Consider the following 14617-nt stretch of genomic DNA (forward strand, 5'->3'; position numbering starts at 1 on the left):
GAAGTCCAGTTGAAACACTGAGTCTGTTTTTTGCTGGGTACTAAGTAGGTATCATTTGATTGAGAAGACAACCAGGCACCTCTAAATTCAGCCATTTGTGCTCCACTCCACAAACCGTTGTGCTCCAAAGTGTGCTAGCGGGTGTAAATGGGATTGCTCTGGAGCAAGCGGAAGGGTATGTGTTTATGGCGTTACAGTTTCCCCATTGTTCATCGTCCAGTAAGAAGCACTGGACCAGCGGGAATTGTTGAACATCACGTGGGGAATCCCCTAGCAGGTTTCCAGGATCCTTTCTCCTTGTGTCGCTGTTGGTGCTGTTGTTATCTTCTGGCCAAGTTTCTCTGGTAAACCAAGCGCCATAGTTATTTCACTAAAGTTGGATGGACACCCGTAGAAACGATTGGGCTATTTAGGGCTTTGGAAAGTTCTTTGGTGACTGAGTTTTTTCCACCGTGCAATTATTTGGGGCTGGGGGAGGAACAGGTCGAAAAGCTTCGCCCCCGAAAAGCTTCGCCCTGTAAAGCCTGTCGGCCGATGGTTTTCATTCTGCGGCTTCTGGAAAGAACGACCAGCAAGACAGTCTCTGAAAGCTGCAAGAGCCGAGGTTCCAACAAGGCGCCGACTGGATTTTTCTGTTCTTTTCATTTTTATTTGTGTTTTACATTTTAAAACTCCGCCGAGTCAAAAATGTGGTTCTTTGTTTGAACTCCATAGGACTGAAAGGCCTGACCCCTTCTCCCGGCCCTTTTCAATGGAGGGGCCAAAGGAAGAAGACCGCTCGAGTTGGGAGCGGGCGGGCCTAGCCATGAAGCCCTTTTGCAACTGGCAGAGGGGGCTTTCGGAGGCAGCGAGAGGACGCCGGCCCCCAGGAACTCCCGTCTTGTGGCACGGCTGTTTGGCCAAGGGAAGGCCTCTTGGAAACCACCCCCGCGGCTTGCTAAAGAAGCCAGAGCGGCGATGACTGAGGCTGGGGGACCTACACAGACTACATCTCGCCTGTTTGGGTGACATTAAAAGGCTGTAACTTGTGCAGCTTCTCCCTCCTTCCCTCCCCCGCTCTCTCTCACACACGCGCGCGCTCGCGTCTATAGCAACATTTCTTCCAAGATAATTTCATTCGTAAGCACTCCCCACACCCTCTCCTTTCGAGACGATCGCATTTTAGCAGAGCAGTGTTCAATAAGGATAGCACACCACTCCAATTGACAATTGCAACAGTGTGAGATGAGGAACCCTCTCTCTCCCTCTCTCTCAATGTATATATACATATATATATATATATAAATAAATATATTTAGCTCCTCCAGGTATCCTACAAAGAGAGGAAAACACCACCCCATCTCTCCCCCTCCCCCCCACTTTCTTACTCTTTCCTCTCTCTGTGTGTGTATTTGTAAAAGAGAGAGACATGAAATCAGCGAATGTCTGCTTGCAGTATTTAGAGACAAAGAAGAGTGAGGAGGGGGATAAGAAGAGTGAGATGGGGGGTGTCACCAGGGGCAGGAATTAAAAGATTTTAAACAACAACAAAATAGGCACCAATTTCCATGAGAAATGTTGACTCTGAGGCCCAGGATAAACATTTCGGTGTTGTTTTGTTTTCTTTTGTGATTTAGGATCAATTATTCTCCTGGGATTGCTCTATAGGTGAAATCCTTGACCATTTTGATTCAGAAAGAGGATCTGTTATCTCCCTAAATAAAACGTTAGGGAGAAGGAATGAAGCAGGAACCAGCAATCCTAAAGTGCCGATGCAGCAACTCAATTGTAACACTTTCTCATTCCTTAAAACTTTAGGGTGGATCTATTTAACTTTGCTAAGCTTCCTCCCTTCCCTGCTCTCTTTCCCAAAAATAGAACAGCATTGACAACTACCTCAAATGTGCTTGTTTTTATCACAGTTTTATATGAAACAACAATTAACCTCTGGAAGCATAATTCCTTCCAGTCATAGCCTTACACTTTTCTCACCCACCCATCCCAAAAGAGTAGGAAAACAATGGATAACCCTGCAATAAGTATATGAAATTGTGATAGATAGATATATTTTGAAACAGTGTTTTAATTGAAAATAAAGCTAAAGCATGCTTTTTCCAACAGTGCAAATTTCCATCGTTTTGATTTACTGCTTCCATCCTCACAACATGTTACACCAGCATGTCTTGCCAAAGGCTCGACTCTAGAAGTCTGCCTACTTCAACTCTGTCGAGATTTAAGTGCAAATATAGACAATTGCCTCTGATTGTCACATGCAGTAAAAATGATCCTGCTACAAAGATAAGATGCTTGGGAAAAGGTAAGTTTCCAGAGATGTAGAGAAAATAGTAACACGTCCTAGTTTAAAAGCCTGAGTTTTGGTGCCAAAGCAGCTACCAAGAATATGAGATTCTCCACGGGGAATATTCCTTCCACTGGGGCCTCTGTTGTATGTAACGTGTTGGGATTTGACTGCATTTTCTTCGAATTCCCTCGAATGGGAGCGTGAGAATCTAACATTTTCCCGGCTTTGCAAAACTGGGACAACCACGTTTTGGTGACCCCCCTCCCCCCTCCCCATCTTTCCAAAAGAAGCAGAGCTACGATCTACCCACGCACTCCAAAGCAACCCTAATGACTGTAAGGCTGCAGTCCCTGTGCGCCACTTACTTGGGAGAAAAACCAATTAAGGGCGGGTGGGCTTCCAAGTAAGCGTGCACAAAACTAGCCTGCAATACTGGCTGGACTGGGTTTTGTAGTCAAGATATGACATCAATGGCCAACCTGAAAATTTCACGTTGAAGATGGGGGCGGGGGTCTCCTACTTTGCAAAGAATGGCATGTCCCAGGTCGTTCTATTTTTAGACACCTTTCTTTTTTGCCCTTTAAAAAAAATCTGATTCCATATCTATTGATTAGCTGCTGCTGAAGCAACTTTTCCAGCGGTGATCCGGAGAGACACCTACTGCTGGAGTACAGCTGCTTTTGCGGAAAAGGAGGTGGGGTTGGGGGTGATGGTTAGAACTTAAGAAGAAACCCTCTCCAACAAAATAGACGGCCCCCGTTGAATGATTCGTGAAACCTCCCTGTGCAACCTCTCGGTGAAGAAACTTCAACGAAATTGAACAATGAGACTTCTAGGTTCCAGCTCTAGTGCATTACACATTAATGGCTCATTCGAATTATCATTCAGCTTAAAAAATAAAAATAAAAACCCAAAACAGACCCAAACATTTACTTGTAGCAGTTGAATTGAGGTACCGGGTGCATTATTAGCATTTTGAGACAGTAAAGTGTTCCAGCTTTAGCAGATTCCACTGAGGTGTTTGTTTGTTTTGTTTTAATAAACTTGACACTTTCGCCTGAAGTAGTCTGTGGAATGTTAGACCTCCCCCCCCCTTTCCCCACTATCTGTTTTCATGGTAAAGAAAATAGTAATCCACTTTTCTTGCCTTCCCAAAAGAGAGAACAGACCAGAATTCCACAAAAATAATAATAATAATAATAATAATTAAAAAATAAAATCGGATGTGGTGAAGGAGAAACCATCCAGCGGAGATTCTCAAAGGTAAGGGTGGGAGAAAAGGTGGAGGGGGAAAACAACAGCCATGAAGTCGGGTTCCCATTCAATCTCTCTCATGAATGAAATTTCCTGAATTTGTGGCTGGGTGGAAGAGGTATTGCTGAGCCTCCCAGCTGCCATTTCCAGACAGGATGAGCCCTGGGAGGGGGCTGGGCATCCTTGGCGGTGCTTAAGGTGTAGGCTGGCAACAAATCCCCGTCGAGGCCGACCGCTAAGGAGGGCGGGCAGGGAAAGTTGCCCATGAAGCTGAAGGGCCTTTTGACGGCGGAGGCGACGTGGCTGGCCACCCTCTTGCGCCGGCTGAGAGCTGTCAAGTCGTCCCCCAGGGCTCCTTCGTGGGCCTCGAGGAGCTTCCCCGGGGGCGGCCGGAGCCCCCGGACGGATTTCAGATTTGGTTTGAGCGGCGCCGGGCTCGGCAGGACGGCCCGCTTGCCCAGCACCAAGGTCCGGTAGTTCTTCCTCACCCTGGCTCCGAATTTGTACTCCCCATCCTCGGGTTTGGCGGCGGCGGCGGCGCCTAAAGTGCATGCGGCGGGGGCCTGGCTCAGGGGGGCCGGCGGCGGCGGCGGCGGGGGGCTCAAGGGGGGGCTGGGAGGCTCGTCAGGGCAGGCGGGGTCTTCCTTGGCTGGCAGGAGGAGGTCCGGAGGCGGCGGGATGGGGCTGGGCGGCGGCGACAGCGGCCTGCCCGCCTCCCCCTTGGGCTCCGCGCCGCCGCCTTCCGACTTGAGCGGGGGCTGGCACGGGCTCGGGCTCGGGCTCGGGGCGGGCAGGGCGCCGTACTCGGCGTTGGCACTGCTGTCCTCGACTTTGATCTGCGCAATGGGCACAAGGGGCGAGGGCGAGGGCGGGGCGGGGCCTGGGGGCTCGGGGCATGCGGCGGCGGCGGCCCCCGCGGGCCGGCCTTGGGAAGAGGGGCAGGCGGGGCAGGATGGGGCCAGGGGACGATCGGGCCGAGCGGCTCCGGGGGACTCCCTGGGCAGCCCCCCGGGAGCACCAGCCGGGCTCTCCGCACGGGCCGGAGGGGGAGCGGCAGCCGGCTGGCTCTCCCTCGCCCGGCCGGGCCGGTGCGGGGGCGACGCGCGGCCGGCCTTGGGGCTGGGCGGAGGGGCGCCCCTGGCCAGGCTTGGCCCCGCGCCCAGGGCGGGCGCCTCCGCTTCGTCGGGAGCCTGGCCGGCCGCAGGGAGCTCCGCGCCGCCGGGGGCCGGGCCGGGCTGCCCGAAGCACAGGCCGCCGGCGGCGGGGCTGGCGCAGGCCGGGCCGGGCTCGGCCTTGGGGGCCCAGCCGGCTGGGCTGCTCCAGCCCTCCTCCTCGGAGGCTTCGGGCTTGATGGCCCGCGCCGGAGCGGGGAGCTGCTCGCCGCCGGCCGGCCGGGGCGGGGGCTGCGCGGCGCTGGCCGGGGCCAGGAGGCCGGGCGGCGGGCAGAAGCTGGTGCGCCTGAAGCGGATGCTCTGCACCGACGCCTGGCTGGAGCCGGAGCTGCTGGAGTCCGACGCGGAGCTGCTCCCCTCCTCCTCCTCCTCCTCCTCCTCGTCGTCGCCCTCGCCGGAGCTCAGCTCGCTGGAGTCCGACGCGCAGCTGCCCCCCTCGCCCTCGCCCTCGCCCTCGTCCTCGTCCTCCGAAGAGCCCGAATTGCTGGTGCTGGTCAGGCTCGAGCAGAAGTCCGAGTCGTCGCCCGCCTGGTCCGAGCAGGAGCTGGACTCGGAGTCGCTGCTGCAGGTCTCCGCGAAGGGCTGCGGCGGCGGCGGCGGCGGCGCCAGGAAGCCGCTCGAGCCGGGCGGCCTCTCCGCCGCGGGGGCCGGCTTGCAAGCGCGGGGCACGAGCACCAGCCGCCGCCCGCCGCCCGCCGCGAAGCGGGCCTGGGCCTGGGCGGCGGCGGCGGCGGCGGCTCTCCTCCGCTTCGAGCGGCGCCCCGAGCCCAGCGGGCCGCCCCCGGTCGCGGCGGCGGCGGCGGCGGCGGCGGCGAGCTTGGGCTGGCCGGCGATGGCGGCCGAGGAGCGGCAGTAGCAGCGCGGGTGCTTGGGGCAGAGCAGGCTGCGGAAGCACGCCGGCTCCGCGGCCAGCGAGACGTAGAGCGGCCCGAGCGGGGCAGTTTCGTAGTTCGGGGACCCTTTGCCAGGCGACCGGGCCAGCCCCGGCGCGCCGGGCCCGGCGGGCCGGCTCCAAAAGTGAGGTAGATCCGAGGCCGGCAGGAAAGCGCCCGCCGCCGCGCGCCAGGCTCTCCTCCGGCCGGCCAGAGGCGCGGCGGCGGCATCCAAGCCCAGCCAGAGTTTGCCGCCGCCGTCTTTCCAGAAGGCCGCGTAGCCGGGCTCGGGCCCGGGGGAGGCGGCTGGGGCGGGGCCCCCGGGGCCCCTGGCGCCGTTCCTGCGGCCGCCGCCGCCGCCGCCGCCGCGCTTGGCCCTCGGCACGCGCTCGGTCTTGCAAGAGGTGTAGAGCGCCTCCACGTCCTCGCGGGAGATGAGGGTGCACTTGGCGGCGTGGAAGGCGATGGAGTGGATGGCTTTGAGCTCCCGCAGCTCCTCCAGGTCGCAGTGGTGCTTCTTGACCTTCAGGCGGTCCATGCGCTTGTGCACCGTGGTGCGCGGGATGTTCTTCAGGAGGTCCGTGAAGACCTGCGAGAGGGCGAACATCTGCTTGCCCTGGATCACCAGGTAGCCCAGGCGCACGCCGTCCACCTCGTCGAAGCCCGACTGCAGGTCGCCCATGGCGCGCGCCTCAAAGGATCCCGGGCATTTGGGAGCATCAAACGGGAGAGCGGCGACGCCCCCCCCACGCCCCCCCCCCGCCACTCGGAGCAGGGATCAGCAGCACCAGCAGCAGCAGCAGGAAAGGTGTGTGCAGGGCGACGTAGGCAAATCCACACAGAAAAGGCTAGGAAAATCCTCAGCTAGGTGCTGGATTTGGATCTCAAGGCATCCTGCTGAATGGAAAAGAACAAAGCCTGTTATTCCTGATCAAACTTTGGAGGATTAAAAAAAAACCCAGCGCACACACGCACACACAGAGAGAGAGAGAGAAAGGGAGAGAGCCTAGATGGAGAGTATAAAAAAATCATGTCCCGGAAAAACGCCTTGGGGCGGGCGGGGGAATCAGGCTGGGTTGCCCCCGGTGTGTTTCTCGACGGCAGCGGGGCGGGCGGGCGGGCTACCTGTGCCTCTTGGCTGGCGCCCCCCCCCCCCCCGGGCAGGATAAAGGAATGTGAGGAAAGGGAGCTGCTGCTGCTGCTGCTGGAGAGACGAGAAGAGCCACGCAGCCGCCCTTCCCGCCGCTGCTTTCGCTCCAAATCAAATGACAGAGTGAAGTGAGCTCGTCCGGAGACACCTTCATCAATTAATTCCCCTAAAGCCAACGCTGATTGGACACTCCTGACAGGTGATGCAATAAAAATTGATATTCCACCCCCTTCCCAACCCCCCCGCCCCAAATCTCCGGCTAATTAGCATACTCTTAGACTGCCACCTCCCCTCCCAAAGTAAATAATACTGTTAGTATATAAATCTTTCTATTAAACAATCCGGAGCTCGCAGCCAAGCCGCGGAGGGCTGTGCGGCGCTGGCTAAGGAAGGAGCGGATTGGGAAGCCCTCTCCTCTGAGGACATGGTGTTTGCTTTTAAATCGAATAAATAAACCGAATTTAGAAACCGGATTCGGGCTGTTTAGTCGCCTGTATTTGGGGCGGGCGGGGGGTTCCCCACTATAAGAATTCTAGGGATGTAAAGATGAGCTGGGGAAGGGGATAGAGCACAGTGACCATTTTAAGTACCCGTTTTAAAGGGGCGTTTATTCTGCATTGCGCGGCGTCAAAAGGGGCTTCCTCGACTGGTCTTTTCCTTCCGTAGGCTTTAAAGTTTTATTTTGTTTTCAAAGCTGGGGTTGATTTGCTGTCATTTTCTTATTTTTCTGTTAACGACTCGGAGAATGAGAAATACTCACGTTAGCTAGATTGGCCTGTTCTTTCCTTCTCGCTCCAATCTCAATCCCGCTCCCCCCGCCCCAATAGCTAAGTTGTTGCTACTAGGGTTTCTTAGGGGCTGGGTGGTTATCCTGAGCTCCAGCTCCGTAATACTGTAACACTTTTCTCTGAAATTCTGTCTGTAATATTGGGGGAGGGGGAGGGCAGGAGGAAGGGGAGGGGGAGGGGGAGGGGGGAGATCGGGACGTGGGCTCACGTCAGACCCATAACAAAGCATAGATAAGCCAGAAATGTATCCACTTTTCACAGTTCACCGTGATGCCTCACAAGGTGGAGGATCCCCCGCCCACCAAATCCCCGCGTCCACCCCAGGATTGCCTTCGAGTTGATTGCTGCTGCCAGGAAAGGGGAATGGCAACAGAGTCACGAGAGGGACGAGGAGGAGGTAGAAGATTGCGATGGGTCAGAAGGGTGCTTCTGGCTTATAGGCTGCAGCCCACGTAGGCATTGAGGGAGAACTTCCTGTCGCCTCCGCAGGTTCGATTCTCCTTCTCCACCTTCCCTCGTTCCTCCACGAAGAGCCTCCAAGTATGAGTACAAACTTAGATAGATTTCATTATAGGTGGGACGGGGGTTACTAGTGTGGGGAGCAAGTCTGTGGACACTCCTGCAGCCAAATCACACGTGGCCTCTCGAAAGTACGTCCCCCCCACACACACACCCTGCCATGTTCTACATACAAGGCAGCCCTGCTTCCAACTTTCACGGTGAACTCCGAATCCTCGTGGACAAAAGGGTGAAGGTAAATATAACACACTAAAAAACAACAAACAAACAAACTTGCAAGCTTTTGTTTGTTTGTTTGTTTTGAGGAGATAGTATCCCCCCCCACCCAATGATAAGACCTTTAACCTTTCCAAAGACATTTAAGGCCTCTTCTGCCCAAAGTAGCCATCAGATACATTAACAACCTAGAACAAAATGACAACCCACCCTGACAGCTCGGCTCCAGCGCCCCATTAAGCCGCAGCACCCGGGTTAAGCTCATTCGAATAGGCGTCAAATCGGCTTCGATCCAAATTCTACGGGTCAGCTGGATTGCGTTGGATTTTTAGCCAGAGTCTGGCCAGAAGCACAAACGTCCATGGTTTACCAGTAGCTTATGGCCAGAGCCAAAATGACATGCAGTCGTGTGCTCCAGAAAACCTCTGAGATGCGGGGGTGGAGATGAAAGAACAAGACACATCTTCTTATCCCATAGTTCTATTCCCCCCTCCACCCCTATATACCAGGTGATATGGGGAAGGCAGCTCCTATTACTCTGGAACTGGAAAACAAACAAACAAATACACATATCCCCCCCTACTGCCGCTCCCCCTTCCCCCCCTTTTTGTAATGAATTTTCACGGCCGTTTTGCATGACTAGGTAAATTGCAGGCAATCTCTCCCCCCCTCCCTCTCCCCCCCTCCCTCTCCCCCCCCTCTCCCCCCCCGCGCCCCAATTCGTCCAAACACACTGTTTCTCAGGAATTTTACAGAGAACTGGGGAGGGGGGGGTGATGGAGGGAGGCATCCGGAAATTAAGGAAGTCCATTGAATCGCGTCTAAGTAAGACTGGGATTTGAAAAGTCAGCTCCGCTGTTGCTCTCTCAGCTCCTCACATATTATGCAGCTTTAACTTAACAGGGCGACTCTTTTCCTTGGAGCTTCAAGGCCGATTTCCCCATGCAAGTAAGGAAGCAAGCAAGCAGCTGCTTAATGTGAGATATATATATATATATATATATATATATATATACACACACACACACACACACACATACACGCACACACGCACGCACACTCCCTGGAGACAAGAGGCAAAAAGAAAGCATGGTCCAGGGTCTCCTGATATTGCAGCGCTTTCAACGTAACCGAAAGGCGGTGGGGAACAATGAATGAATGCCTCCTCACACAGCCACAGTTTAGGTCCGCATCTGGCTGGCCTCGCCTATATTTCCCTCTTCTCTCTCCCCACCTCAAACCACGCACAGGAGACATCGCCTCCGATTCTGGAGCTGCAAGGAAAGTTTCGAGGAGAAACAGCTGCTTGGTTTTTGTTTTGTTTTTTAAATGATGATGATTATTGTTGTTGTTTTAAGGACAGAGGAGGCGGGGAAGGAGGGAGAGAGGGAGACAGAGACAGAGAGAAAGAAAGAATTGCATTGGATTAAGCACGAAGAATATTTCAGAATCTTCTCTTCTCCCTCTCCTATTTCTAGGCTGGCTGTGCCCCCCCGCCCGCCCCCGCACGCACACACACACACACACACACACACACACCTACTCCTCTTCCCCCGCCCCCTGCTTTGAGGTTGAGGCTGATAAGAATCCCTGACAACGCGATCCACAAAGTAAATTAAGTCCGAGGTCTTGGATTCAAAGTTCTGTCTTCCACGGCTGTTTCATAAAGTGGAGTTCTAAAGTAATGGCTTGACCTGATCGAGCTCCGTTCCCTTCTGATTCCTGCTTCGCACAAGTTGCAACTAACCAACCAACCCTCTCTTTGCAGAGGTGGAATACTCTGAAATCAATGGATTGTGGGGATCTCTCCCTCTCTCGATCGATCACACACACACACACACACACTTGACTACAGTTGTGAGTCTACCTGGCGTCTTTAGAAAACGTCTGCAGTTTTTGTTTTCTTTAAACATTAACGTGAAAACATTGACTTTCCCCCAATCTTTTTAAGCGTTGCTGGAAACTGAGATTTCTACCAAAATACGGTCTTAACTTTCTTTTATTTAATGCAAAGCCACACCAAGGTGGTAGTGTGTGTGTGTATGTGTAGGAGGGGGGAGGGAAATAATATATAAACAAATGAATCCACAAACATAAACCAAGTCCGAGCTTTTAAGGAAACGTGCTCTTCACATGTAAAAAACACGCTCGAATCCACTTGAGACTCTTCCACCACATCTCTCCCGCAGCCTTTTGTTCCTTGAAAAGTTCTTCATATTGATTTGGGGTTGGACGGGGGAGGGGAGGAACCTGCGAATACTCTTGTTGTCATCAAAACTCGCGGCATGTCCAGGATCTTCCTTATGCAGTCGACCCTTATTTAAGCAACAATTCACAGAGATCCCCTGTTCAAGTAAATAGAGGCCAGGGGCTTTCCTGTGGATTTGCAAGTATACCAGAGGTGAATTGCGATCAATAGTTAGCAGTGCTTAAAGTTTCAGATTATTAACGTCGAAGCTGTCCCTCTCCAAAAACCAAATAATAATAATAATAATAATAATAATTTTTAACCGAGGATATTTCTGTGAAATTAAAGTGTCTATTCTCGATGGCGTTCCATGTTATGAGAATTGACTGATTCCCTGAGTGAACAGGCACAGTCAGCGCGTCCATAGAGGAAAAGCACAGGCACTACATTTTCTCGACCGTGCAGAAGTCATTGAGTCCGCCTCTCCATCCCAGCTAAGTCGACTTGCATGAATTCAAGCCGATTTAGACTGCAGTCCTAGGCACGCTTTCTTGGGAATGATCTCGGTTTGAACTGAGTGAGACTTACTTCCAAGTAAACATGCCTTACCTTAGGCTGCTATTTTAAGCCGCTTGCTCAGAAACAAGTCCCTCTGAAACCACGGGGGCTTATTTCCGAACACCAGGGGTGTGCGAGCGTAAATCCTGCCGAATGATTTAGGAATAAATCCCTGAGCACAGAATAACAACCATCACTGAGTTGTGGATCCTGGTGAACAAGTACTTACGGCGCCAAAGACGCCAAAGACGTGATAGGCCTTCTGTTTCTTTCTGGCAGAGCAGATCACTGTACCGGTGGTTGGATCCCTCCACTAGTTACATCAGGAAGAAAAAGCACGTGGACTTCGAATCGTTTTGCAGCCAGGGCCTAGAACACAGTGAAGCGGAAGTAGATTTAAGCCGATCTAGGGATACCGATTCGAACAGCGCCGAATGTACATCACTCCCAATGGTTAGGAACAGGACTCGTGGAAATGAATGGAAACAAAAAATTGAGATCAGTGGGACTGAATCGGGTCCAGTCTTTATAGAGCAGTTTAACTGGGTTGTGGATAAGAAAGGCGTTCATGATGCACACTTTCCTAGGCTCACCTCCCCCATCCTGCCCCCCATTATCAATCAAATTTGCTCCTTTTCCCATAGAGTAGCTTCAGTCTGTAATGTATACTCTACCTTAGATAGGATTTCTTTACCTTAGATGATATTTCAGTCTGAAACACTCCTGGCCAGCGACAAACCTAATTAGAAAATAACGAGGAAAAATAATATTCCTCACCCACTCCTGTAAACCTATTCCTACTGATGTCAGATAGCATAGCTGTTGTTTTTAACCTGTGGTATTTATATACATATATCAATTAAATCACTGCTTTTAGATTGGGGGGGGAGTGGGAAGGGGTGTGTGTGTGTATGAGAGGGGGTGTCTATATTTGAAAACACCCTCTTAGATTGTGCTTTAATATATTTTCATTGTGTTATCATGATGATGTTGAAACAGCTCTGCAATCTAGGGTGACCCCTTCTTTCTGGGGCAAGTCACTCAGAGCACCATTTACAGCCTTTAAAAGGTTTACTTGTGAAATGCAACAGCACTTTATGCCTCTGTTTCATTAAGTCCTTACATTTTCCATATCCTGGTGCATTTTCACACAACGACCATCTTTTTTCTGTATGGTTACCTGTTTCTTTTTCTTTATGGTTACCTGTTTCTGCTTAGATTCTTTGAGGGTTAGCCTAGATATAACAATTATTGTTGTTGTTTTTCCTTCCAGAAGTAGAAATGGAACATTTCCCAGTCTAAAATAGATTGTCACAGTTAGTACATTGGCTATACCTATCTCCCCCTATAATATATACGAAGTGGTTATTGGGGGAGGGGGGCTCATGGGGGATGGGAGAAAATGCCAAAAACCTGGCAAAAAGGGTCACAGAGTCTCCCCCCCCATTCAGTCAAATGTGACTATAGACTTTAAAAAGGTCAACATATATTTTTTTAAATGACAAATATAGGACCTTTACAGCAGTACCGAGGACAGTTAATGGTCGCTGTGTGTTTTTATACTCCAAAACCCATAACTAAGTTCCTGTAACATAATATCAGGCTTTTGAGTTATTTCTTTGTAAACAAAGCAACAATTTATAGTGCTGTTAAGGGCTGCTCCTCCCTCCCTCCTTTCCCAAGCTTTGTTTTCTCACATGGATGTATCTTCTTGCTCAACAGATATTAGGGAAAGAGGGACTCTTTAATCGTCAGTTTTTTCCTAGAAACTTCGCTCATCCTTGTGGTTTTTAAACCTCACTTTTAAAGAAGAGGGTTTTTGGGACACAAACTGCATGCCATGTTGCCTATTGACCCATAATCAAAATGCAGTGACCTTCTACCCTTTTTTTGCCCCTTGACCCATCCCGAATTCAATGCAGCCTTTATAAATTTGCAAATCCTTGGACGTAAAGGGGATTTGGGAAGGCTTTGTTCTGCGAGGGTCCTAAAAGTGTGCATTTTTTATTAGACACAAAGGTGCAGTAAACAAAGACTCGGGAACACACTTGTGTTTCTTACATACAGGTGGGCAAACGCCTAGACTAGATTTCAAAAAGATATATTACTTCCCCCCCCCACTCCCACTCTCCAAATTACCACTAAAAACAACGCACAAAAATTGAAGCAAGCAGCAAAAGGCAATTGCAAACATACGAGATCCGAAGGTTATGGATTGCACCAAATTAGCAATGTGGTACAAATCACTTCCATGACGTAAGGCATGGCCAGACCACAGTCATCCAGCGCTCCTCATCTCCAAGCGCTGTGGGGATCTTGATGACCCAGGGAGGGAGGGGAAGAAAAGAAAGAGAGAGAGAGAGAGAGAGAGATTTGATCTGAAGCTACAGGCGCATTCCCTTATCTCTCTTGCTATCAGCCAGTTTAAAGGACACCATAATTACGATTGTGATAAAAGCAAGACAATGCCTGCCCATTTTGGCTGAATAAATAAGGAATGTTTACAACCCTAGGATGTTTCAAGGTAATTAAAGACCGGTAAAGAAAACCTTTCCTTCTACCTTCATACTTATTTACTCGATTTTGTTTTCATTGCAACCTTTGATTCTTTTCCCATGGAACAGAACAACCTTTCAGAAAGGTTGGTTAAGAGGAAATGGAGAGCGTCGCAAGAGGGACAGGAAAGACACGCAGACATCCAGCGTCATCCCCTCCATTTTTGTTTGTTTTGTTTATTCATCCAGTAGCACATGTACAGAGATTCAGCAGGCAAAGGGAAACCTTTCAGTTTAGCATCACCTATTCGGGCGAAAGAGTCGGGTCCAATTCTTGGAGTATGCAGCCGGGTATTAAAGTATGGGGCTGGGGGCGGGGGAGGTATACTCCTCGTTTCGACCCACTAGAAGCCAGAGATGAGAGACCCCAGAGGGAATAGGTTGGCAATCAGTGCCTTCTTTCCGTGTATCTGTAATAGCCCTGGAAGCCGAAGGAGGCTGAAAATTCATCTCATTTGCTAAGACACAAGGATCAATTCAAATATCCATTGTATCCGCAAACCTCATCATAATCAGATTAAAGGAAGGTTTCGGCTCTAATGCCTGCGAGGCTGGGCTTTAAATATCGAGTGGAATATCTACAAATCAGTGAATGGGCTTCTTTGGGTCATTTGATCATTACATTTTTTAAAAGTTACACCAACCGGATTTCCTCTTTTCTTTTCTTAAAAACAAAACAAAACACGGTGGTCCTGTTCCTCCTCCGACACATTTTTCCGACCTACGACCGTAACATAAACTTTCCACCCTGTTTTTCTATAACCAGCTCATTTGTTTTTATTTAAAGATTCAAAACTTTTGCCACGTGGGGCAAAAGCAGAGAGGTAGTGGATTTCAAATGCACACTGGGTTTGTCTTTTAACATATAACTCTTAACTAGTAAAGTGCAAACTCTTTCTTTTTTGTTAAATTGTTACCAGGGAAAAGTCCCTTCCTTATTTAATGCAATGGGGGAAAACAGAGCGCGCGAGCAAAAAAAACCCCCAACCCGAGTGTATTCGCAAGTCCCTGGATCGTTGCAGGCCCCCTTTCCTTTTGAAAGTTTAGACCTTCAATACCCCTCG

The 14617-nt window shown here is 51.0% G+C and overlaps 1 protein-coding gene across 1 annotated transcript; it reads right to left on the bottom strand.

Moving 5' to 3' along the window:
- Positions 1–1516: 1516 nt before the first annotated feature.
- On the bottom strand, positions 1517–7195 carry SKIDA1 (SKI/DACH domain containing 1). The gene has a single exon (XM_084860477.1). The coding sequence runs from the start codon at positions 6259–6261 to the stop codon at positions 3613–3615; it is 2649 nt and encodes an 882-aa protein (XP_084716603.1). The 5' UTR covers positions 6262–7195; the 3' UTR covers positions 1517–3612.
- Between the last annotated feature and the right edge of the window lie 7422 nt (positions 7196–14617).

Source organism: Heloderma suspectum, chromosome 5 (genome assembly GCF_057233095.1).
Source record: "Heloderma suspectum isolate Gila_16-S chromosome 5, 16-S_ref, whole genome shotgun sequence".
Lineage (NCBI taxonomy): Eukaryota > Metazoa > Chordata > Lepidosauria > Squamata > Helodermatidae > Heloderma > Heloderma suspectum.